At 40.8% G+C, this 27,093-nt stretch overlaps 1 protein-coding gene across 2 annotated transcripts in view; it reads left to right on the top strand.

The window, feature by feature from the left end:
- The window catches only part of LOC113010447 (neurocan core protein-like), a 49,264-nt gene that overhangs the window by 6,311 nt on the left and 15,860 nt on the right, over positions 1-27,093 (top strand). The window contains exons 2-12 of one of the 2 annotated variants that reach the window (XM_026149495.2): positions 7,103-7,182; positions 13,673-13,876; positions 14,938-15,120; positions 15,756-15,930; positions 16,355-16,482; positions 17,979-18,263; positions 18,764-18,907; positions 19,053-19,142; positions 19,238-19,395; positions 19,472-19,634; positions 25,003-26,370. In XM_026149495.2, coding sequence (XP_026005280.2) covers positions 7,110-7,182; positions 13,673-13,876; positions 14,938-15,120; positions 15,756-15,930; positions 16,355-16,482; positions 17,979-18,263; positions 18,764-18,907; positions 19,053-19,142; positions 19,238-19,395; positions 19,472-19,634; positions 25,003-26,370 — 2,971 coding nt within the window. In that variant the 5' untranslated portion in view covers positions 7,103-7,109. Of the gene's footprint in view, positions 1-7,099; positions 7,183-13,672; positions 13,877-14,937; positions 15,121-15,755; positions 15,931-16,354; positions 16,483-17,978; positions 18,264-18,763; positions 18,908-19,052; positions 19,143-19,237; positions 19,396-19,471; positions 19,635-25,002; positions 26,371-27,093 lie in introns of both variants that reach the window. The other variant, XM_026149496.2, reaches the window with a different exon arrangement.

Below are 27,093 nucleotides of genomic sequence, written 5' to 3'. Positions count from 1 at the left end.
TACAGCTTGTAACCTACTTACACTTGTGCAAAGCCGAGTCCTGACCTAAGTCATTACACTTCTCTGTGTCTATCTCACTGGACTTGTGCGTCAAGGATCCTTCAGATTGATCTAAATTGCCTTTTCCCACTTTACTGGACACACATCTAGTCAAATTTTACCTCGGCCTCTCCTGAGCGTGTTATCGAGCTGTTTTAAATAACCCCCGTCCCAGCACCAGTGAGATCAATGGTGTCAGTGTGAGAGGATGGAGTGTGTAATCTTGAATCGGAGGGACCAGCAGCTTTCCAGTGTCCTCTCTGCAGCTGAAGCCCAGGCCAGAGCAGTGAGTCATTAGCTGCTCTGAGTATAATCAGTGACCACACAGGCACACTGAGTGTGAAGGCTTTTGAATACTTGATCCAGATTTTCTTTTTCTTCCTTGTTGTTGTTTTAAATTCTTGAGTAATTAATGTTCATGCTCTCTGGTTTTATTGCCTCTTTTATGGTCCGACATCAACAATGCAATTTGGATTTTTTACTCTTTTCTCTGCAGTTACTTAGGAAAAGTTGGATTCGAGTGTGCAGAGTCTCCAGGATAGACTGGCCTCAGTGTTTTTTTGTTGTTTTTTGCACAAACATTAAATGAAAAAGACTTACAGAGTTACTGAGGCAGTTTTTAGACCTTCCACCGTGGCAGTGTGTTATTGTCATAATGCTGATAAAATGACCTTCCTCTTTCGCTCTTCTCTCCTTCGTCTTTTTCCTCTCACCACTTTGTCTGTCACTCATCCGGAGCTGTTATTCCGCTCCTCACTCGGCTGCTCTCTGGAGGTAATGGTTTTGTGAGATATGATTAAAGAAGAAGGGGAGAACAGGAATCACCTTTTGCTGTCGGTTCGCAGTAGGAGACACGCGGCAGACAGTTTGACTCGTTTCTGTAAAACTGCCACAGTTTCTGTCCTTGGGCCAATTCTTAAACTATGTTACGTTGCTAGACATTGATTGTGCTGCCTCCTCTTGTCATCTCAAGATTTTGCAGATTGCTGTAAAAAAAGGAAATAATATTAACGCCTGGATTTTACATCACTCAGAAAGTGAAAGAAGACCTCAAACCCTGAAGGTTCAGTCAAATGTTGAGCATGAAGTGATTCTTTTTTTTCTTTTACTGTGAAAACAAATATGAACTTCAAATTTTTCATAACACAAACACAGAAATCAATTGCATTAATTGGCTATACGGTGTATTATTGACAAGCTGCCTGCAGCTAGCTTCCACCCTGCTGCAGTGGAAGAACATAAATCTGTTTTGTTCTGGAGTTAGTGAGACATGTTCATACTTCTCCAGTCTTAAATTCTATCAACTCGGTCTCATCAATGTGAAGATAGATTATTAAAAATATACAAAGCTGTGAAACTAATCTTTACGTTACTATAATCAGAAATCAAACTGAGTTATTTCATGGAACATGTTACATTTATTATTTGCTCGTGAAACAGAAGGCAGACTTTTTGTACGGTACCCTTATTTTCTCATGCTAAATGATGGCTATTATTTTGGAGTTTTACAGTTTAAAAAAAGTCAGCTGGAAACATGAGAAAGTCTTCTGGAGACATAATTTCACCGAAGTCAGTGTTCAGTGATTATAGTCCAACTATCTGTAACATCAGCTGATAAAATGACTTTGTTTTTCCATTCTCTGTCAAGATGATCCCACACTGCTGTAATAATGTTGATGTCTGGGCTCTGGGGAGGCTAATCCATGACTGATAGTTTTTCACTGTGTGTTTTTCTATCCAGCTTTGCTTTTCCTGCTTTGGCAGTGTGTTTGGGATCATTGTCAAGCTGACAAGTTAAGATGTTGCCATTCAGGCACTTTGCAGATGGTGCTGCACGGTGGATCAAAATCTGAACATACATCAAGTTTGACAAGATTCCCAACAACTACTGGCTGAAATACAGCCCGAAACCAAGACAGAGCCTTCACCATGTGGTACAGATGGCTGTAGACACATACTGGTGGACCTCTGTCCTCTTCTCTCCCGCACATATTGACAAAAGATTATATCAAAACCTTCAATTTTTAATTCTTCAGTCCTGTTGCTACTGATTTGCAGACCAGTTCATATGTAATTTGGCATACCTCAGCATTTTCTCCCTGTTTCCTTTCCTAATGAAGGAACCCATGATAGCCAATGCTCCACTGAGAGCATTTGTCATGAAAGGTAGATCAACTGAAGGCCGAGATACTTCTGTCAGGTCCTGTTCAGGTCTTTGCTGGCTTTTGTCCCATTTTTTAATGTTATAACCCTCAGTTAAAAATTCTTTTGTTTTCTTTTGTCCCACAGTTGCCAAGTTTTTGATTAATGGCTCTTTGAGAATCACTCTTTTTATCAAACTGAGTCACCTATCTTAAGACTTTTTTTGTAGATTTAACTAAAAATTCCTTGAGATAGTATCTTCTTTATGCACAAATAAGTCAGTATTAAGGAGTTTAACAAAGAAAGAAAACAAACAAACAAATTCCTCTGAAAATGGTCGGGTACAAGGACTGGACTGAAAATGAGTGAAAGACCTTTTTAGAAAGCACGGAGAACTTTTGCTCAAATATGACAGACACTCTGGCTGCCTGGAATCATAATATAAAAAAATAAAGGCTTGCTGAAGACTTTTTTGCAAGGTACTGCACTTTGTGATGTGGCGCACATGTTCATGACAGTCACACTGGTCCCAACCTGGCCTGATTAAATAAACCTTTGGAGCATATGAAACATGTAGCATGACGGAGGTGCTGCAGGCGTAAAGTTGCCACATTGCGCATGCAAACATTTACATGTAACTGCAGCAGGAGCTAATATTTTCCTGCTTTTTTAACAACCAAGTGTCCTACCAACTGAAAACCTGAAGGAGATTTGGGACGGGGGGGGAAGGGGCCCTTCCTGCCTGCATCATGATGATCATGAGTGCAGTCAGCAGACTCACATGATGTAGGTCTGCCAGGCTCGCCTGTTAGCTTCCTTTGCATCTCTGTCACTCCCCTCGCCGGCTCTTACAATGCTCTGAGAATGCATCCTATTCAGACAACATCGGGAAAATGTGTCAGCTGGACATCCACATTGAAATCCACTGAAGCATTTTAGAGTCTTCTGGCTCTTTTCTCCTCAAGACACAACTGTGCCTGTTAAAGAAAAAAGGGGCAATTTAGAGGGAGGCGCTCACAACATCTGATGTCTCATCCTTAACAAAAGGTGGTACTGGTTAGCATTCGCTGCTGTGATTGGATGACCGGTTCACTGTATGTTGTAAATCCCCTCTGGTAACACTTTGAATGGCTGCTGTCTATAGGCATACAGTGTTGTGTGTCATGTAGCACCCATACAGACGGAGCTCTGTATTCTGCTGGTGTGGGTAGTGACTGTTGGGCCCCTGCCAGTCCCAGGCCCTCAGATACAACGCTCTCCAATGCTCTCCGTTTTCAAGTCTGGGCAATCTCCTCAGTGTCACGACCCTCTCCAAGCCTTTAGAAATCTCTTGTCACCCACCCAGCCAGCTCAACCAATGGTTCAGGCCTTAAACATGCAGAGAGCCCAACGGCTCGACCCCAATCTGTCACAGCCCGTCACGAGGGCCTAACCCACCTTTAGAGATGGGATGCCTCAAAGTGTGTGGCACTGCGGGGTCTGTGCTTCTTTTCAGTCGTCCAAAATGGAAATGATTGCCCACTATTAAAAATTGCACACTCAATAGTTGTTTAATGACAGCTTAGTTTGGCAGGTGTCACTGAGTCCAAGAGGAAGGTTTTCTTTCCAAGACCTACACACTCCGGTTTTATACATTTGAAGGTTTCACTCAGCTTTTCTCATGGTCAGGACACAGCGCAACCATTATTCCTGTAATTTATTAAAGCCTGAACTGGTGTTACACAATCTTCTTTCTAAGCATGAGGGATGCTGTTGGCATGGGTTGCTGTTACCGTGGTAAATGCAAAAAAGGCCTTTTGATTTCTTGGATAAATAATTTACTTTAACTGAAATCAAGATGTGTTGGACAAATTTCTCAAAACAATTTCACTTTCTTCAAAGAGTCTGATAGGAAACCTCAGTTAAAGGTGTTGGTGTAGTCAAGAATGCTTAAAGAGACAGCTTTGTCCACAAGTGAATTAATCATTTAGATTTACCCGTGCTGTTTAACCCGTCTTAAAATATGTACATGTATATATTTTAAAAACATAGAGTAGTTGTGTTTTCTTCAAACTGCACGCACTTCTCTTCATCTCCATTTCATACCACATAGCTCCATCTCAGACATCTCACCATTGAGCTGAGAAGCCTCGGGCACCAAGCCAAATCCTCTGGCAAAGTCAGCAGCTCTTTTCCGATGTGTGGTAGGATTTCCTGAATGTTGTGCAGTAGGACTGCACCACAATCGCCTTTTTACTGCGGTAGTAAATGTTCACCCAGTCTAACAGCAGCTTTTGGAGCGATGCCATTGGGTTGTCAGAGAATTCAGTCCAGTTTTCTACATTAGATTTCTCTCATACTGCGTCTGGTACATCAAACCAGACTCACAATATTCAAAGCCTCAGCTGTTGCATCAAATCTGTCCATAGTGCCTCCTACCATTTCTAGGAGAGGAAGGGTTCAAAGGTCTCCTTGTCTCATCGATTGAAAGCAGTTTACAGGCTCTCACACACAATAGCGTTTCTTAGGTCATTGTCTAGACAACACGTGGATGCAAGCTCTAGTGAAGTGTGTTTGTAATGCAGTATTACTTTTTTGTTATAAATAAAATCAATCACCTAAGGTTTCGTTTTCAGCGATTCAGTGTTCAAGGCTGTTTTGGGGGAAGGTTTTTTTTTACGTTGCCACTGGTAAGCTGGAAATGGAAAGGAGTGAATAAAGGATCAGAAATTTGTGCATTCAGAAACATTGTGAAGGTCAGCATTAGTTTTTCTGTCAGTACTATTTGATGCTGCTCCTTGTCAGGGCTCCACAGGTTTGGTTACCTTAACTTATGGATGTATGTACAATACTGTGCAAAAATCTTAAAGAAAAAACTGAAAATCTTTCTTTATATTTTGCTTCCAAAGAGTCAGACTTCTAGTTTTTTAACATGCTTTTAAGCAAAAGCACTCCAGGCATTCTGAAGATCTAGAAAAATCTTTTTTGGACATTGCCTTTCTGACTTAGTCCGGTCCTTGTACGTGACCATTTCCAAAGGAAAGGGGTTTTATTTGTTTGTTTTATGATCTTTCAAGCATATAAAAGCACCTAATTCATGATTTTTTCTCATTTATGTAGTCGAATCTATGAAAAATATCAAAGATAACATAGTTTGACAGACATAAAAATATGTTCACGCCAACTAGGTGTTTTGAAGAAACGGGACAATGGGTGAACAATAGATGAAGTGAAATGCTTTAAAAAGCTACCTACAGCACATGAACATATCTGAAAGTCATGTCCTTACGGAATAGGGGAAAAAAAATCCAGCAGGGACCTGACACAGGACCTGAGAGATGGATCTACTATTCACTGAAGCCTCATGAGAAATGGACTCAGTGGAATGTCCTTCAAGACGCCTGGAGAACTCTTCCTGAAGAAAACTTAGAGACATTAGAAGAAAGCTTGCCTGGAAGAGTTGAGCCTGTGTTGAAGAGTAAAGGCAGTTGGACCAAATATTTAACAACAGCTTGTTACTCTGTTTTTGACGCATGTGTTTCTATTTCCACTGCACTCGTTTCCTGTTTTCTAGCTAAATAAATGAGGGGTGACTCAAGACATTTGCACAGTACTGTACTTGTATTGGAGAGAGAATGAGCAGGATGCTGCGAGTAATTTCCTTTTTGCTGTGTTGAAATGGCACAAAAGCTTTAGATTTTACATACTAGATATGCAGCCCTCCTTTGCCACAGTTATTACTAATTTCACTTGGTCTGCTTAGATTTGAAGAAGGTTTTATAAACAACGTCACCTGGTTTTTATCAGGCACACAAAAGGAAACGCCAACCTTCACTTCCTCAAACAAACCTCATAAAAATCATATTCTAATATTTTAGGACTTTTATTCAAAGTGCTTTAAAATTTGCCTCATTTCCTGCTTCACACACTCACACTTACATGCTGGTAGCAGCGACCTGCCATACAAGGCATTACTGCTGGGCACAATTTGTGGTTGAGTGCAGCTGTAAATTGGACCCCTTCAGGGCTGTTATTTTTCTACAGCCTGAAGGGGTTGAGAAATCAAATTTTAACCAGCTTACTTTTACTTTTCTCTAGTATATAAATATTTTTCTTCATTCTATTGACCACAGGCTCTGAAAGCATTAGAGCTTTAGAGTTTCAAGATGATAGAGAGCTCTAATAAGATCTAATTCAGCCCAATTTCAACTATAAAAAAGGTGGCACGTGAAAATTTCAGTTGGTGGTTTTGATTAGAATTACATTTTAATGCCATCAGTCTGGGAACCCACTGTTTATTGCTTGATGACTTTGTTTCTGGAGATGGGGGAATATTTCCTAGTGTATTTCTGGTGTTGTCAGAGGTGTTGCCTGAGGCTGAGACTTCCTCTTCTGTCCACTAATCATTGCTTATGTATGCAAATAGTTTTTTAAAAGCTAATGGGTTAATTTGGCAAATGCTTTCCCTCTTTAATGCGCTACTCAAATGGCTTACTAGCATGGTGTCAAAGTCTGCTCAGAGGTGATTGGTTAATAGCACTTAAACTACAAGTGGAATCCAAAAAGCTTCCTGTATCCATAATCCGGACATTCTGCAAACATATTAATACGCAAATATGTGTTTCTAGAAATTAAATGTCATGTACGGCATCAGGTAATTGTCTGACTCGACCAATTTTGTGTATGCACAAATCTGTCATTTTTTTAAGATCAAAATCATATTAGAGTGAAATAACGAGGAGACTCTAATAGTTGTGTCAAAAATCTGAAGCTAAAGTGAAACGGAGCAACTAAAATACTTTTGCGCCAAGCATAAAACCTGAAGTTTCAGTTGTACAAACACACTGACTTTCAAAACATTTTTACCTCCGATTGAGAGTGATTTTCACTCCCATATCATCGCTCCCTCTCACTACTTTCCCTCCTCCCCCTCTCTCAGCAGGTCTAGGATGGGGCTCGCTCTGTGTGCAGCTGGGCGGCAGATCCTCTTTCCTCTGATGCTGTTGCTCTCTTTAAGCTTGGGTGAGTTCTCTGTCTCCTTCCTGCACATTCTGCTCTGCAGAAACGAATCACCACAACAACACAAATAATAATAACAATAACAACAGACAAAGTCGACATACAGTTGGGGATAGAGATACCAGAGACAACAGGAAAGAACAAAGGGAGGTGGAGTAATCGTAGCAGAACAGAAAAGAGCCAACAACAACACACACACACACACACACACACACACACACACACACACACATGTATATAGACCTTGACCTAGACAGGTCTGTAATAATTTGACTGTTTTAAGTGAGACCTGACATGTTGGGGATGTTTGCAGACATGCTCAGAGGGACTGAGCTGGAACCGCTCCAAGCCCATTTATGCAAGTTTAGCCGACCATCTGTTCCATTACAACTATGCATAAAATTCACAATTACAGAACAAAAGAGAAATCATCCCCGAGCTGCAGCTCTCTATTGGATAGTATCACAGGTTTCAGGTCCCACACCCAGCCAGCTGACTGCCCGTACTGAAGATAAGTTTCTCTCTTTAATTACTTTCACTGCAATTGGCATGCACGGCAGTGGTCAGCCTGGATTTTCATTAAAACGAAAACCTGCATTGCACATTTCCAGAATCAGAGCATTACTTTACTAGTCACTGCGCTCAGACAACATACAGTTTTATCTCGCCACATGCAAAAGTATTTTGTCTGTTTTTGTTGCACAACGAAGAGTTAAAAATAAACCTGAAAGATATTCCAACTGTTAAAATGAAACAGCAGGATTTGAGCCTGTGATTTTTTTCAGAATTGAAGGGAGCAGATAATATTTTATCATCTCTGAGTTCATCACCATAAAGTCATCCTTGTGCATATAACAGAGTGTGGGCTAAACAAGATTTAAAACTGGGAAACAGAGAGAGCTATATTAAGGTTATATAAACTGTATAAACTGAAGAAAAATTGTAAACAGTGTACAGAGTTTATAGTAAAAACTTCACCACAGTAGTAATGTTTTATTTCAGCAGATCTGCAACAGATACACATGGTCACATTATGAGTTGATGAAAATCACAAGCAAATGCCAAAAAACTACCTTTGGCTAGTGCAAAGTGCTTTGTTAAATACAGATCGCCTCAACGCACCTCTGCAAGGTTTAACTGCTTGCATAACAGCCTGGGATTATTATATACAGTGGGGCAAAAAAGTATTTAGTCAGCCACCGATTGTGCAAGTTCCCCCACTTAAAATGATGACAGAGGTCAGTAATTTGCACCAGAGGTACACTTCAACTGTGAGAGACAGAATGTGAAAAAAAAATCCATGAATTCACATGGTAGGATTTGTAAAGAATTTATTCGTAAATCAGGGTGGAAAATAAGTATTTGGTCACCTCAAACAAGGAAAATCTCTGGCTCTCACAGACCTGTAACGTCTTCTGTAAGAAGCTTTTCTGTCCCCCACTCGTTACCTGTATGAATGGCACCTGTTTGAACTCATCATCTGTATAAAAGACACCTGTCCACAGCCTCAAACAGTCAGACTCCAAACTCCGCCATGGCCAAGACCAAAGAGCTTTCGAAGGACACCAGGAAAAGTATTGTAGACCTGCACCAGACTGGGAAGAGTGAATCTACAATAGGCAAGCAGCTTGGTGTGAAAAAATCAACTGTGGGAGCAATCATTAGAAAATGGAAGACATACAAGACCACTGATAATCTCCCTCGATCTGGGGCTCCACGCAAGATCTCATCCCGTGGGGTCAAAATGATCATGAGAACGGTGAGCAAAGATCCCAGAACCACACGGGGGGACCTGGTGAATGACCTGCAGAGAGCTGGGACCAAAGTAACAAAGGTCACCATCAGTAACACACTACAACGGCAGGGAATCAAATCCCGCAGTGCCAGACGTGTTCCGCTGCTGAAGCCAGTGCATGTCCAGGCTCGTCTGAAGTTTGCCAGAGAGCACATGGATGATACAGCAGAGGATTGGGAGAATGTCATGTGGTCAGATGAAACCAAAGTAGAACTTTTTGGTATAAACTCAACTCGTCGTGTTTGGAGGAAGAAGAATACTGAGTTGCATCCCAAGAACACCATACCTACTGTGAAGCATGGGGGTGGAAACATCATGCTATGGGGCTGTTTTTCTGCCAAGGGGACAGGACGACTGATCCGTGTTAAGGACAGAATGAATGGGGCCATGTATCGTGAGATTTTGAGCCAAAACCTCCTTCCATCAGTGAGAACTTTGAAGATGAAACGAGGCTGGGTCTTCCAACATGACAATGATCCAAAACACACCGCCCGGGCAACAAAGGAGTGGCTCCGTAAGAAGCATTTGAAAGTCCTGGAGTGGCCTAGCCAGTCTCCAGACCTCAACCCCATAGAAAATCTGTGGCGGGAGTTGAAAGTCCGTGTTGCTCGGCGACAGCCCCAAAACATCACTGCTCTCGAGAAGATCTGCATGGAGGAATGGGCCAAAATACCAGCTACTGTGTGTGCAAACTTGGTAAAGACCTATAGTAGACGTTTGACCTCTGTTATTGCCAACAAAGGTTATGTTACAAAGTATTGAGTTGTATTTTTGTTATTGACCAAATACTTATTTTCCACCCTGATTTACAAATAAATTCTTTACAAATCCTACCATGTGGATTCATGGATTTGTTTTTCACATTCTGTCTCTCACAGTTGAAGTGTACCTCTGGTGCAAATTACTGACCTCTGTCATCATTTTAGGTGGGGGAACTTGCACAATCGGTGGCTGACTAAATACTTTTTTGCCCCACTGTACCAGCCTAATGATGGATTTCTCTATAAAGGAATAGTTGCACACTTTGGGGAAAGCATGTTGTTGGAGCATTAGATAACAGCGTGGTTTGGCTTAGTGTGAAGGCTGAAAACAAAGCACGCCAGGATGTAACTTTCCCTCAGCTGATGTTGAACACATTTTAAAGATTTTGTGTTGATACAGACAAAACTTTTGTTTTGTTACACATGGACTTAGCACAGCTTGCTGTTTCCTGCAGTTTCCAATCTTTGAAGTTAACCTGTAGCTTCACACTGTGCAGACATGTGAAAGATGATGGGGCTGGTGAAACTAAATTCAAGTACAATATGACAAACTTTTATGATATTTGGCCATTAAATACTCCAAGAAAAGTTCACATAATTTGTGAACAATATCAAGGCGCTAAACTCAGACTTTTCCCAACTGACCTCAGTGTATTGGGCACATTAGGTTTATTTTTTGGGTCATGGCATTTCCATTTGAGCTATTCCAGTAAAACAGAGCGAGGAAAAAATACAATACAATACAGTGAGCATGCATTACTTTAATCTCTTTGATTCTGCTGTGATAGACTCAGACTTTAAAGGCTTAGGCTGTTGGACAGATTGTGTTTTTGTACAAATGATTAGCATAAAATACAATCTTTCATTTGTAGCATGCAACATTTCAGGTGTGATTTTATGCTGTTTTGTCTACATAATGAAGGGTTTGCTTGAAATTACTAAAATTTAAATCTTTGGAAGCTGAGCACTCATTTTTTAATTGATGGATAAGCAGTTACATTTCTGGGACTGCCCTCTTCAGATTTAAGCGTATTTGTGGGAGTTTTTTTTATTTTTAGAAAGCATCCCTGGTGCTGACAGATCAGCTTTGACCTGGTGGGAAATGTACATGGGACCTCTGGAGGGCTGTCAAGACAGCTGACAACACCCATGTTGATTCTCAAATGTTGGCAGCCGAACCTTTAGATCCTGCAGGTTACAGAGTGAGTCCAGTGGGGATTTTGCTTGACCTTGGACCTCGGGCTCTTCTCTGTGGTGTGGTGCAGCTCACTGGCCCACAGTAGAGGCTGCTGCCATTGGGGAGTGCCACTGACATGGAAGAATCAGCTTAACTAAAATAATGTGCCCGTCAATGTAACATCCACATGGATGTCACGACCTAAGGCCTCTGGAGCATTGCAGTGTAACAAGATGAGGAGTTCAATTAACTCCTGTCTGTGGTTTTAATGCACAGATAGACCTACAGTACCTGGTGATCTGCTGCAGCTGGAATGTGCTCTGATTGCTATCCTACCCACATGTGACTCTTAAGTGGTAAATGACAGCAACATAAATATTTTTAAGTTACACTTTACACTTAGAGCTTTAAAGTCCATAATAGTTGGAACAATATTGACCAAGAAGAAAATTTTATTTTTGGAACTACAGATGGGTCTGTTAATGACAGAGAGCATCCTTTCATGTCACTTCCAGCTCTTTGCCTGGGGTTTTCTTTTCTCCCCTCCCATCACCTCCAGGCTACGAGGTACACTTCCTCCATTCAGTTTGTTGGATTAACTATTTTCCTCCATCCCTCTCTCATTCCTGCTCTGCCTCTTGTTTGAGCTCTCATTCTTTTCCCTCGTATTTGTGATTCTGTGATTACATCTGATTGGGGGGAAGGCAGCGGGGGCGTCCTCTGCGCGGAGTTTCTCTCAGGGGGTTCAGTCTGTGAAAGCCGTCCAATCTAAATGCAGATAGAAATATCTTTCTGGGATTCTGTTCCTCTGTGTGCACTATTCCAAATAAAGCAGTTTTTTTTCTTTTTCATACATGTGCTCTTTTTATGCCCCTGATTATTTTCTATTGTACTTGACTAACTGTGAAAATTTTAATGGTGAGGGAACAGAAAAGGCTTATGAACAAACAATGAAATATAAATAGGTAAGCAGCAGTTTATGTTATTTTTTTAAACTATATTAAAAATATACCAAAAATAAATAAATGAATGAACTGAGGGTCCTTTTGGAGACTTTAGATGTATCCTAAAATCTTCACTAATAGTGGATGGACAATGCTCAGTCATCAAGGCAAGTGTTGGCTATCATTATAATTTATCTACATAGGTTCAACCCTCTATAAATATATAGATATAATACAATAACAGAAGGCTGGGATGTTACAGTAATGTGCACAGTGTGGCAAAAAATGTCAGAAGATTGTAGGAAATAGTCATATCTGTACAGGTGTTGTCATGGTTACATTAAACCTGTATGTCATGGCAACCAGACTGAGTTAGTTGCTGATATCAATCTGCAGAACTCAATATTTTGTGCACCGAAAGTGGCATTGAAAACAACTAATGCCATATCGTGTTAGTCAGTTTGGTTTATAAATTTCAATACAGCCTAAACTTCCTGTGTACGTGCAACCTTTTATGCATATAATGACCAAAATCAACCAGAAGACATCATTCATGTATGTACAGTAGTGTGCAAAAGTCTTGAGCCAACCATCATCTCTTTTTATTTTGCTGGGAACATGGGAAATAGATGGAGTGGTTTATTGAAACATGTGCAGACATACATGGAAATACAGTATATGAGGCAAAAACAGAGTTTCCGCAATTCTAATGAGCATCAAAGTCAATAATTGGTAAGAACACCTTTATTCTTCAGCACAGCCTGAACTCTCTTAGACAGCTTTCTGTTAATTTCATTGTTGGCAAAGATTTATACCAAAATGTTCAAATATGGATTCTCTCCACAAAACCTCTCCCCCAACTTCCTCTGTAGGTGACCAAAAATTCAAATCACTCCATAAGACCTGCTGACCTGTTGCTAATTTTTCAGAACATGGCACATGGCATTTGACATTCCTCAGCCTTCTCTCTTTGTTTCCCTTAATTAAGAATGGCTTCTTGACAGCCAGCCTTCCACTGAGACCATTTCTGATGAGCCTTCAGTGAACAGTAGATGGATCAGATGCATTTCTCAGGTTCTGTGTCAGGTCTTTGCTGGACTTTTTCCTAGGACATGAGTTTGAGGTGCTATTCATCTGCTTTAGATAGAGTTTTAGGTCTGTTACTTCTTTTGTCCTGCACTTGTTCATTTCCCCCCAATTTTTCGGACACACTGTACAGAATGCTGAGATTTGCCACGTTTTAGCTAAACAGCTCTTTGTGAACCACTTTGTTGGTTCTATTTTATTTCTGCCACGCTTTGTTATGGCTGACATTTTTCATAGATTCAGCTAAATAAATTTGAACAAATTATGTGTTTTCATGACAGGCTGCTAGTAGCAAAACATCTTAAGATACAATTTAAAACAACAAGACTGTTTCCTCCCCTGAGTTAGGTTCCTTTTTATGCTTCAATGGCTCATAGGAAATGTTAAATGGCTTAATAAACATGGTCTTTGTATACTGAACTGAAAATGAGTGAAAAAGCAGATAATGTTCAAATAAAAACTCAGAAAGACTATCTATCTATCTATCTATCTATCTATCTATCTATCTATCTATCTATCTATCTATCTATCTATCTATCTATCTATCTATCTATCTATCTATCTATCTATCTATCTATCTATCTATCTATCTATCTATCTATCTATCTATCTGTCTATAGATATAGATATAGATATAGATATATACTTTCCATTGTTTTAATTTCTTCTCAGCTAAATTTCCTTGAACGTATTGCATAATCATGTTTGTTCTCTTGTTCATCCTCTCCAGGTGCAACCTCCTCCATTGTGAACATGCGTAGGATCACTCATCCTACAGTGCAACAAATGTTGGCAGGCAAAGCCACTCTGCCTTGTGTCTTCACCCTCCAGACCAGCACCTCCACTGGCCCTCCTCACCTCCTGTGGACTCGTACTAGGCTAGCAGGGGGAGGACAAGGTGCTCCTTCGGAGCAGACTGTGCTTTCTGCTAAAGGTAAAACAACAACCTAATGTTCCTGTTTCACTGAGTCAGCAGTATTCTGACTTTATTCAGTCAGAATACCCAGTGAGACTTAAAGCTACACTAATCAATAGTTTTGTATCAACAACAGATCAAATGTGTATGTGTGAGGTGTTGTTCACAGATATTAGCTGACTCAGCTGGCCAGGCTGCAGTATTTATAGAATTTATCTTAAGGCCACAAAAGAAAAGAGGGGAAAAGATCTTAACAAGCTGATGGTAACAGCTCCTGGAATAAAAGTGAAATAAACCTGCGCTTCTAAATGTCCAATCTGCCTGAGCAGTGCTGATTAAATCCATCCACAGGGTACTATACAGCAGACAACTTAACACTTTATCGGGCACAGCTGCCAGCTGTTTTCAGTCTCTTACAACGCACTGTAGAAAATTGCTAGCACATAGCATAAAGCATTCAGCAGCAAAAAAGTCACATTTACCTCAGAAATGAACAGAGATCAGGTGGAGAAAGAAATATAGCACAAAATGAATGCTAATGTTGTTCTGTATGTGTTTGATATGCAAACGTGAAACTGTTTGCTAACATGTTGTGCAGTTTATAATTTGGAGACTCAGGGGGTTAACTAAATGCTGCAACGCTCAACAAGAAGTACGCAAATACTAGGAGGGAGGCAAAGACTACATTTGCCCAGGGCAGAACAGGGGCACAGGTGCTTACAGGCAGGAAATAAACAAAGGCAGGAAGTGGAGGACCTGAAATTAGAGACATAAATCCCAAACAGGAAGCAGAGAAATCAAGGACAAAACATACTTCCTTTAAGATCGTGGATCTGTCTAAATGTCAGATCTCTGCAGCAAACAGTGACTTTCTCAAACAACTGGTGAGAAAAGACTAAAAACCAAAAACCATGTCAGGGGGGGTAACTGTTCTAACTTTGTTGGACAGTTAGGTGTTAGTGGGTCACCCCATTGCTGGTAGCAAAGGCTTTTAGATCCATATACGCAAACATGTAGCAAAGTTTATTTTCTACCTCTAAAATCTCTTTAATGATGAAACCTCTCTTTCTGTGCCCAAGGCGATGTAATCAAGGTGAATAAGGCTTTCAGTGGTCGCATCATGCTGCCAGGATACGCTGCCAACCCTCTGAATGCTACCATGGAGATCTCCAGCCTCCGTACCAACGACTCAGGCACTTACCACTGTCAGGTTGTCATGGGCAACGACTATGAGAAGGACACTGTTCCCCTGGTGGTGTCCGGTAAGTGCAGCAGCCGCCGACGAGAGATTTCTGTGTGTGGAAAGTTTAGGGCCCCAAAGGAAACATATAGGTTAAGCACAAGTGATGCACAGAGGGTGAAGTGCATTAACTCGAAGGGCTTTAAAATTCCTCTTCCAGCCTAATTGATTTTATTGCAGCCAAGCCTTGTTGTGCTAATGTAAAACAGATAATGGCAGCTTTTAAAACAGAAGCACCTCATCCCCCAAACCACTTTTTTTTGCTTTTTTATTTAATTAAGCATTAATAACATTGATTCACTCTATCGATATTATAATGACTGCTTTAATTAATGTAGCGTCATGCTTTCTGTGCTTGTTTTGTTTTTGTTATCTGGTTTTCCGCTTGAATAATTTTGTTATTCATTTAATTAAAGTGTTTGCACTGAATACCAATACCGGTTTCTCTCGCTCTCTCTTTTTTTTTCTTTTTCTGTGTGCTCATGTGTGAAATTTCAGCCAAAACTAGAGTATCTTTGCTTGATCTGTTTGTGGCCCCTAATAACATGTTCGCTGATTACATTCCCCTGATGTATTGATTCTGACTGTGTTGGTATATCTGTCAAATTAAAAGGAATTAAAACAGTTTGCCACCTGTCTCTGGGTCTGTCTGTGTAGGTGTGGTGTTTCACTACCAGTCTCCCAGCGCTCGTTACGCCCTCTCGTTTAGTGACGCCCAGCGAGCCTGTCAGGAAAACTCGGCTCAGATCGCCACTCCGGCCCAGCTGTGGGCAGCGTACCATGACAACTTCGCCAGCTGTTCTGCTGGCTGGTTGGATGATCAGACTGTTCGGTGAGGAGACAATCAATAAGTTCTCTTCTCTTGCTCGCTGCTTGCACTTTCTGCAACACTGTGGCGCTTTGAAGGACTGAAACTAATGACTATCCTGTTTGCTTCCTCTCTTCTTGGATCATTTGCTTTCTCTATTAATATTCCTCAGTTCTTTTTGCTGCTTCATCTACTTTAAGATCGTGTTCTTTTCTGTGTTGCTGTTTCTTTGCTATTAATTTTATTCTAATTTATTCTAATCCCTTACCCTTTAAAAGAGAATGCAAATAAGAATTTATTCTTTACTGATATTTAAAGTCTTAATGAAAAGAAACACTTTGATATGTGATCTAACACATTTGTCACGCAGTAAAACGTTCAAGTTATTATTATTTTGAAACAAAAGCAAAAAGTTACTTACATCACTCCCAAATGGTTGTCTCCACAGATATGCTGTCCAGGTTCCAGAGCTTGGCTGCTACGGACATAAGGAGTACTCTGCTGGAGTGAGGAATTATGGGAAGAGGGACCCAAAAGAGCTGTTTGATGTGTACTGTTTTGCAAAAGAATTGGATGGTACACAAACACACACTCACATTCATGCACACAAAAACACACACACAAGAGAAGATATAAAACAGCATCAAGAGCTCTCACAGCTTTTGGCTGGTTTGCATCATATTCTGCTACAACATTAAAGGGATAAGTCAGGACTTTTTTTAAGTGTTCTTATTGTTCTCACTAAATCAAGTGAAAAAACACAGACCAAACCCACATGTACACATGTGAAAGAAAGTCAGCAATCTAAAATAACAATAAAAAAAACACCATTAAAGTTCATGCGCTACAAAATCATGGCTCCCTATTTTTTATTATTTGCATTTTTTTATATAAAAATATTCACATTTTCAATACTTTCAGTAGGAATTTTGGCCTTTAAGCCACGCGTGCTGCAGAAACTAAAAAAACCCCAAAAAACTTAAAAAGATTTTACAGGTCTACAAAGAGTCCTGTGAAAAACTAAATACTGCCCTCAAACTAATAAAAAAATAAATAAAAATTAAACAAAAAAACCCACACACACATATATATTTTACTGTGCATGTGCCAGTCTTCCTTATCCACTTTTTTCTCCTCCACCTCCTCTGTAAGATATATTCAGTCTTGTGAAAAACTAAGTGCACCTTACTGTTTTCATGGGAATTAAAATGGTAAGGTACAGACAGGTGTAGCTAATCAAACCCACTTGATTGACTGATCTGGAGCAAGTGTATTAACGCAGAGGTTTTCTTCAGGTGTGTTATCACAATGCCTCTATCTTCTCAGGAGTGAAGGTCCCCGCAAATTCAGCCCAAGGTCAGACCGTGCAACACTCGGAGAAACTGCAAAAACCCAAGACTCATGTCTCAGAATCTGCAAGCCTCAGTTAGCATGTTAAGTGTTTGCGATAATACAATTAGAAAAAAGACTGAGCAACTGTGAACAAACCACATGACTTCTTGAACAATGTCTGTTGTACAGACGAGACCAAAGTGGAGATGTTTGGCCACAATGCACAAAATTCAAACGCAGCTTATTAGCTCAAACATCTCAAAAACAGGACCTGGACACCTGCAGTTACTGAGTTGAACATGAACTCATCTTTATACCAAAATATTTTAGACTAAAGTTGTGTCATGTGACAGTACAATGAGAAATTAAGAAAACAATCAAAGGTCAAAGTTCAGACCTCAACTTCATTGAAATGCTCTGGTGGGACATCAAGAGAGCTGTGCATGAATGAATCCCTGCAAACCTCCATGAAACGAAGCAACATTTTATGGATGAGTGGGCTGAAATTCCTCCATAATAATGTTAGAGACTGAAAAAGTCGTACAGATAATGTTATTGAGTTATTGCTGCTAACGGTGGTTCTACAAACTGTTAAATCATAGGGTGCACTTTACTTTAGAATACCACCAGCCTCATTATTTTACGTCGAGCACTATTATATAACATTATGTGGCATTTCAGTTATTTAACCTATTAGAAATTTGACAGGCACTGCTGTCTCTTTTGTTTCCCTGCTCCAGGCGAGGTGTTTCACTCCTCGGTCCCAGGCAGACTGTCACTTTCTTCTGCCTCCGACCGCTGTGTGTCCCTTGGGGGCCAGCTGGCCACAGTGGGGCAGCTGTACTTGGCCTGGAGGGCCGGCCTGGACAGCTGTGCCCCAGGCTGGTTGTCTGATGGCAGCGTCCGCTACCCAGTGACCTGGCCTCGTGCTGACTGTGGAGGGACAGAGCCAGGAGTCCGCACGGTCACGCCCAATGACACCGCTGACAACACTACAGCACTATATGATGCTTACTGCTACAGAGGTATGGTGGCCTAGGGGTCAAATGATGTTTCTTAATTAAGTATTAACACAGCAGAAAACATCAATACAGTGAATTTATAGTATGATAAGGTTATGTAACATAGAATATTGTTTTATTTCCCATACAGGAATTAATAATGACTACAGGCATGATTACATACACAGATGTGATTAACATATCACTCCCAAACAAAGCCTTGAGTGTTATTAATGCAGGAACAATGACAATAAATGTCACTGCCAATGTTGTAGCTATGGCAACACTTGTTTCTGATTCATATCTGAGAAACTGTTGGATTGACAGAAGCTGTGGGAGAGAAAGAGAGGGAGAGAGAGGGAAAAGACGGGGTATGCTTAAGTTTAATATCTGGATGCTCAGCTGTCAGTTTGGGCTTTTGTGCTGACTAATATCGTCAAAATTAAAACTCTGTAAAGCTTTTAGAGGCAAAAACCTTCAGTGAATGTCATACAAACAGCAAATCTCTTTGCCCTGTTTCTTAGGTAAAGTGAAGAACACAGGCTCCATCTCTCAGATCTACACCTCCCTGTGGAAGCCCTGGAGCTACCTCGCAGGCTCGAGCGATGCTGACTCTACAGGGACAGCTAGTCCCGACGTGACTTCACAACAAACCACCACAATCAGAGGTGTAACATTTATCTGCAGTAGGCACATGAACCAGTGACGCCAACCATCTGGTTAACCAGAAAATTTGCTCATCCAATCAGTCGATGTAGACAGTGAGAATTAATGTAACATAGAAGAATTAAAAGTGTATTTTTCTTTGCATAGAGTCACCAGATGACAGCGAGCTTTCACCTTCCAACTGGACGGGATTGGTTGACCTAGAAGAGGAGGACTCCTTTCACAGTGCTGATGCCTGTAAGTACAAATGCTAATATTGACTCCCATAAGAAAGAAAACTGGGTTTGATGGGCAAAGACAGCACAAATGAACATTCACATCATTGTCTCAAGCCTCAGACCCTTGGTCCTCAGAGTCCTCGACAACATATGTAACCCTCCAGTTAATCCCGGGACAGAACTCCTTTGACTGGGGAGCATCACTGGAGCCTGGACCCGACTCTGAGGAGTTTCTCCTGCCCCCAGTCCATCCAACTCCTCCTGAGAAGAAGGTTGGTTTTAAGACTCTGTTGGGACACTTTAAACACTGAAACAGGGACTTTGTAATAAAATCAACTTTAATTTTAGGTTATTTCCAAAATCGTCAAGTCCATTTGGAAACCTTGGAACTATCTGGTGGGGACTGAAGATGAGGAGGGAACCCAATCACCGAGAGGAGAGTCGGAGGAAGAGAAGATTGTGACGAAAAAGGTCGACGAGGGTTCACAGGAATCCAGTACAGCACCATCAGGTGAGTGGATGTGTCCTGTTTAAAACCAGTGAATTAAGATTAGCCAGTGAAGTGGGATTTACTACATTAAAATGCTTTTATTACTGAATGAACTCAAAATGTGTAAACAGACCTTGATGTATGTCTTACTTGGAGATTTCTATTATTCTGTATAGTTTAAGAATAACAGGACAAAGGGGACATGCTATAGCTCTAAAGGCTCTATATGGCATAAGTCTATTGCACAGGGTTGGATTTCTTCTCCTTGCACTCTCTCACAGCTTATTTGTCTACCCTCAATTGTCCTCCTATCATAATAAAGGCTAAAATGCCCCCAAATACTTCAAAAAACATAACAAGAGAAGAAAGAAAGGACACAAATACTCAAATTATAGACCTGAATGCACACATGGTCATTGAGTCTGTTGAGAAGACTAATTTGCGATCAGGTTTTCTATTGAATTTTACTATTACATTAAAAGTATATATTTTTTAGACAAATACAGATCAAAACTGTGAGAAATTGAGTATTTCAGATTCTAAATTTGGATCTAGCTGAGACAGGAGGAAGGCCATTTCTTAGGAGACACATTTTAGAACTGTGAGAAAATTGTCAAAATCTGATCAAAAGATGTTAAATCGAGCTCAGGTCTGTGTGGGAGAAATGGGAAGAGGAATAGGATGAAATAGGCCATAAGGAGACATCTTATTTGGATTTTTCCTTTTTTCTTCAGAACCGCAGCATCTGTGTTATGAAACACTGACAGGGCTTAATGCCAGTGTATATTTATGAGCATGTATTTGGAGCATATTTGTTCAGTAACTCACACAGTGTGTGATGTTAGGGATGAGCAACTCAACAAGATGATGCATTAAGCTCCTGGAACAAAGTTTATTAAGAAACAGTGACATTGGGGGGAAGCAGACGCCTTTACTGAGGAGAGCAGAACTCCTGAAAGAAAAGCAAACTCTGAAGTCTGGAGAGAAATTAAAGTCACACTGACATACAGTAGCTCAGCTGCCACTCCCGCAGGACTGCTTTCAAGCTGTGATTGATACAAAGTGTGACAGCTGACGAGTTCTAGCTTTAAGCGGCGGCTTTCTTCACACTGGGATACAGTCTGTAGCAGAGGTTCTCAAACTTTCTGCGGTCAGTAGGGTCACTGAATTGTTTCTCATTTTTGTCACTGAGTTTTTCCTTTGGAAAAAAATGGCAATGGCAACATGTCATCATAACAATGAATCAACATTGCAACTGATCAATGATGCCATCTGAGCACTCAGGTATCATTAGCCAACAAGTTAGCTAATACTTTAAAAAACTGTCACTAGCAAACCAGCATGAGTAGCCTAAATTTGGCTAATAGTAAACCTCACTTGATAATGTATTTATTATATATTATAAGTTACTAAAGAAAACACTACACATGCAGACCATTTGTTCCAGAAGAGAGTTTTATCATGGAAAACATTATTATCATGATACAGGAACAGCACCTCTGTAGCACATCTATACATATGGACATTATTATACAAATAAATGTATTATACTTTTCAGCTAACTCTTCTGGGGAACCTTTAACATGACAGCTTTTGTTATGTACATACTGGGTACCATATGGGTTGAATGTAATGGTTTGCAGAGTAAAGATCCAATTTCAAGACACCTGAGCTCAAAAACAAAATGTGAGCTTTAATTCTGAAATGCAAGGATATAGTTGAAACAAAAAGTCAGTCTGGAAAAGCAAAGGGCAGAAACGATTCAAGGCTGGAGACAGTAGAACAAGGCACTGAGCAAACATCAGCAGACTGAAGCAACACAACAAATGTAAATACTAAAACAGAGAGGTGTCTGTGAAGGTTCTCAGTCATCCAGGTCATCGCGCTACAAGCAAGTTCAACATAGCTGGGCTTTCCTTGCATTAGTTGGCTTGAAAAAACTTAAAGCTCCAGTCAGAGATAATGGGTATCACACCAGAAAAGGTAGCGTGTGCCCACATAACATGTTTTTATGTTTGATACTTAAGAGCCAGGTAAAAACAGAACTAATTTCGTGACTCAGAATTTAAGCTGAACATAGCTCGTTAAAACCATGATTTCCTTCAGTGTACACACACTCACTGATGGTTAAACAAGACACAAAGACACAAAGTCAAAGACACACGAGAGTACTTATCATCAAAGTAAGACTGGAACTCACAACCCCCCCCCCCCCGGAAAAAAAAGCAAACTTACACTGTCTAAATTCAAAACAAAGGAAAAAATAGTCTAAACAGGAAAGAGAAAAGATGTAATGAACACAAACGCAAAAAGAAACACAGATCTTTAGTGTGCAGCTGAAAGAAAATAAGAAATAAGAATTTATTATTTTTTATACCTATGCTTGATTGGGTGACTCATTAGTGTTTCTTTAATGTTTGGTGGTTTTTCATTAGCTACAGAGTAACAAAGACAAGCAGACACTCACTTGTATTTGTGACCACTGTGCTGCTGTACTATACTCTGAACCATTTCCTGTGTGATGCTGCTCTATTAGCACATCTCCACCAGTGTATCAGTGGAACGGGGATTTGCACCTTAGACATGGGAACCAAGTTTGGTTGCGAATGTGAGCAGACAACAGAAAAGGAGTGAAATGGAAATCATCTTTTTCCATTTCCAACATGTCAGTGTTCAGCAGGTTCACAGGTCTGTGTGTGTGTGCACAGTGGATGAAAGTGGTTTTAAAACTGCAGCCATCTCTGTTCAGTGTGTGTTTAAACTATGTTGGAGTTACTGATTTAATTTTGAGGCTTTTTGTGCAGAGCTTTTCAGTTTGATTCTGTTTGGACTGACTGAATCTTTGTGTGTGCGGCGTCTATTTTAGCTAACAGCGACTGTTTTTGAGGTAATGACACAGGCATTTAAAGTTTAGCACTTAAATCTCTTAGTAACTTTCAGAGTTCAAGTCAATCTATTTTTGTTTCTTAGTTTCTAACATGTTATTGATAGAAATTATTTATTTTAGCCACATCAGAGAATTGTATAGCTTTCACACCAAAGTCTGCCTCGTTGCATTCGCTGCCTGATGCAGCAGTCAGGTATGTGTGGATGTTTTGATGTTAACGAGCAGCCTTCACTGAAGAGAGCTGTGGGATTCCAGAGTAAAATATACAGTGCACTGACAATACTACAGCGCAATGTTAATTATTTTTGCTTAATGTGGGTTGATTTTTATCCGTTGTGTTACATAAATGTTAAGCGACTAAAGCTTCAAAGGTAGTATGGTGGATATTTTATTAGCATTTTTAAAAAAATATGTTTTATGAAGATTTCTTCATCTCCGTGGCATAGTTTTCACTAATGTGCAAAAGTCATGAGCTACCCTACATTTCTAGATATTTTGCTAGGAAAATGGGAAATAAGTGCAATGATTTAGTGAAACGTGTGCAAACATACATGGAAACACAATATGTAAGAAACAAAAACATAGTTTGCACAATTGAACTCTCTTAGACAAGCTTTCTTTCCTAAGAGACTACTCATTTCTTTAAGTAGTCTTCAGGAATAGTTCTCCAGGGTTCTTGAAGGACATTCAGAGCTCTTCTTTGGATGTAATCTGCCTTTTGTTCTGTTCTGTCAATCCTATACTTCTTCAGTAATGTTCAAGTCTGGGCTCTAGGGAGGCCAGTCCATGTCATGCCAATAGTCAATGTCACTGTCAATCAGACCCTTTCCAAAATCTGATGGTACTTTTCTGAATTCATAATTCCATTTATTTTGGCAAGGTCCCCAACACCACTGGCTGAAATGCAGCCCCAAAACATCACATAGCCTACACCGTGTTTTACAGATGGCTGCAGACACTCACTGCTGTACCTCTGTCCTCACCTCTTCTGTAAATATTGACAAAGATTTATATCAGAAATCTCAAATTTAGATTCATCACTCCATCAGGCCTGTGGTCACTGACTTCCAGTGCAGTTCTTGTGTAATTTGGCATACCTCATCCTTTCCTCCCTGTTTCCCTTCCTTAAGTACGGCTTCTTGACTGCCACCCTTCCACTGAGACCATTTCTGGTAAGGCTTTAATGAACAGTAGGTGGATCAACTGAAGGGCCAGATGCTTCTCTCGGGTTAAAAAGCTGAAAAACAAATGAAAAAGCAGCCAATGACCAAAGAAAAACTTTGAAAGAAAGCCCTGAGACTCTTGTTCAAAATCCCTGTTTGCACAGTACTGTCCAAAGTTTCCATAGTGGATTCATCTTAGATTTTGATTATAGTTGTTTATTTTTTTGAGTATTTTTGCCATGACGCAGAGGTAATGGGACCCAAATGAAGACTCAGAGGGGAGGTGGAAGTAAACTGAAAAGGAAACTTTTATTTCAGGCTGCCACAAAGCCTCCAAATCAAACATACATAGGAAAGACAAAAACAGAATATCACTACTGACAAGGAACACAAGGGGAGGAAAACTGCACGTAGGAAACAGACACTGAAACAAGAACTGAGGGGAAGATAACACTATTTATACACATGAGGGATTCAAGTGAAGTGGGCAGGGGATAAGAAATAAGTAATAAGAAAAAGCTGAAACTAATGACAATGAGACAAAGGAAGTACAACTAAACACAGTAACACAGGAGCAAATGAACTACCAAAATAAAACAGGAAGTAAATAATAACTGGAAAACGAAAAGACAGGAAGAGGCCAAAGGAAACACTGAGGAGAATGTTACCAGCATTATTAGACTATAACCAAAACTGAAGATTCAAAACACGAGATAACCGTGACACCAAAGCCAAACAATAACACTGAAAACAGAAGACTCCTAATAACATCAGTAACCGCAAACGTCCAGAATATAACCCAAAAATCCCATAACAAAACCCACAGACCGTGACAAGTTCGATATTGTTCAGCACCAGTTCAGATATTTTTCCCTTACAAAAATCTTGGTTTATTCTTTTCATGATTATGTCTTGTTGACATTTAAAAGTCAAAAAGACACAAACACTGCTTAATATTCTGAAGCTTCACGCTAGACTCAGACAAATGAACTGCATCAAGTTTGAGTAATTCTACGCATACTTCATACTTTTCCATGTGACATCCAATGTTTGACAGATAGATGCAAGCACTATTGAGGCTTCTTTTTTAATGGCTTCTCTCGGTCTCCTGCTAGATAGTGTTGTTAATATTGAAGTGTAGAGAGTGCAGCTACAGTTATGGAGGAAAACAGCTGATGTAAAGCTCACACAGCTTAGAAGTGTTTGTTTTATCACCCTTGGCAAAGCTGAGAGAATCCATAAGATGAATTTCACTTTGTAACTCCTTTCCCTGTCTGGAGTAATTGCACTGCTGACTTTTATTTTGCTTGTCTTTTTCTTTGCCTTATGCCCGGCACAGGTTTGCTTTCTTTGGGAACGCCATGGTTCAGCAGTCCCACAGGAGAGCGCACCACACCAGCGAGTGAAGATTCACCCACTCATCTGGCATCTACTTTGGCTGCCTCCAGTATATCTATGACTACAGAGAGCAACAAGAGCTGGGAGAACTCGGAGACACCTACGTCCATAACCTCCAGGCCTGCACCTGAAATCCCCTCTTCCAGCGGAGACGCCTGGATCCGTGTCGATGCCGAGACCACGACTCAGCCTGGAGACAAGAGGGGGGAGACGGTGACCTCCAGAGCCAGTGGGAGAGGACGAGGAAGAGGGAAGAAGAACAGAGGGGAGGATAGGAGCAGGGGAGAAGAGAAGGGGAGAGGAGAGGAGAGAGGGAAAGCAGAGGAGGAGGGGAGTGGAGAAATCACCGGGGCAGAAGCAAAAGGAGAAATACAGGTCTCACGCCGGCCAGTCGGAACAAGCAAGCCAAGAGAAAGATCCAGAGAAAGATCCAGAGAGAGAGGTCACAGGAGAGGACACTCTACGACTACCACAACCACAACTACAACTGACACGGCCTCAACCACAGCTGACACAACCACAACCATAGATGACACGACCACAACTACAGCTGACACGGCCTCAACCACAGCTGACACGACCACAACTACAGCTGACATGATCACAACTACAGCTGACATGATCACAACCATAGCTGACACAACCGCAGCCATAGCTGACATTAGCACAACCACCACCATCACCACTGACAGACCTCATGAGCCAATAGACATGACCACATCTGGTACAGAAAGTGACTTTCCTACTTCCAAATCCTCCCCTGCTTTACCACAAGCAGAAAAGTCATCCCTGTCAGTCTCAGATGCCCCATATCAGACACTATCTTCATCTCCATCTGCACCCCCATCCACCATGCCATCCATATCTTTCTTCAAGCCATCCCAATCTGAAGCTGAGTCTCATTTTCTCCCCTCATCTATCCCCTCTTCCTTCTCTCCAACTCTAACACCTTCCTCACCTCCACTCCATCCCCAAACCCCATCTTTTTCACCTTCAGTCCCTTCTAACGTCCCATCAGAGACTCAAACTGTTGGATTGGGAGACAAAGCTACGTCACCTCATTCAAAAAATCAGGAAAGCTCCACTGACGCCCTAACGCCATTTCACTTAGTCCCAGTGGAGAAGGTGGTGGTGAACGGCTCTCTGGATAACCCTCTGTCCTTGTCGGGACCCCCAGATGAGGAGGAGCCTGCCTGGTCTCATTCTGTGGGCTCAGGGGCCCTGTTACCCGTCACCATGGAGGAAGAAAGCAGCAGCACAGGAGGAGGAGGAGGAATCAACATCAGCACCACAGCGCTCAGTCCAACATGTAAGCATCTTATGTCTGTTTTCAGATATTTTGTTATGCCTTTGGTTGCCTTTACCTTTCGTGCTTGCTCATGTAACTTTTGCTAGTAATCCACAACTATTTTTCTTGTATGTAATTTAAAATTAAAAGAAGGAAAATCAGGCAAAGAAAACACAAACAGTCAGACAGACACATATTAATGAAAGTTATCTGGAAGGGAAAACAAAGGCAGGCTTTAAAAGGATGAATCCAACTTTCTGAGATAGCTGTTCATCACAGTTTATGTTCTCTTTCATCTTTGACCTTTTGTGCTCACCATTACAAGCACTTTTTGTGTTCGGTGACTTATTACTGAGGATGTTGGCAGTTTGCAAATGTCTTTTTTCCACCCACATAAAAAACCTCGTTAGGAAGCTCAAAGATTCGCTTTAGAAATGGGACCAGGAAGATCTGTTCTTTAAACCTGCCATGACCATAATCTGTATATAAAAGAAACACATAAATCAGCCAATTGTCTGTGTACTTTTTGAAACCAGACGTAACAATCGAGCAGTGGTTCTGAGAACATCGTATGGTAGCAACTCAATCACAAGGTGGCCAACACCCCTAAGGCTCACCCTGCTTTATCATCTACTCTAATCTGTACCATGAAACTAGTGCTTTGAGTTGTCTTTATGATCATTCATTCACACTTTTTGGGGGCTTACGCTAACTCCTGAGGTAAATATGAGGCTCTTTAGCAGC

This window comes from Astatotilapia calliptera, chromosome 18 (assembly GCF_964374335.1).
Source record: "Astatotilapia calliptera chromosome 18, fAstCal68.1, whole genome shotgun sequence".
NCBI lineage: Eukaryota > Metazoa > Chordata > Actinopteri > Cichliformes > Cichlidae > Astatotilapia > Astatotilapia calliptera.
Note: the sequence above shows the minus strand (reverse complement) of the source record. Positions and strands in the feature narration are given on the sequence as shown.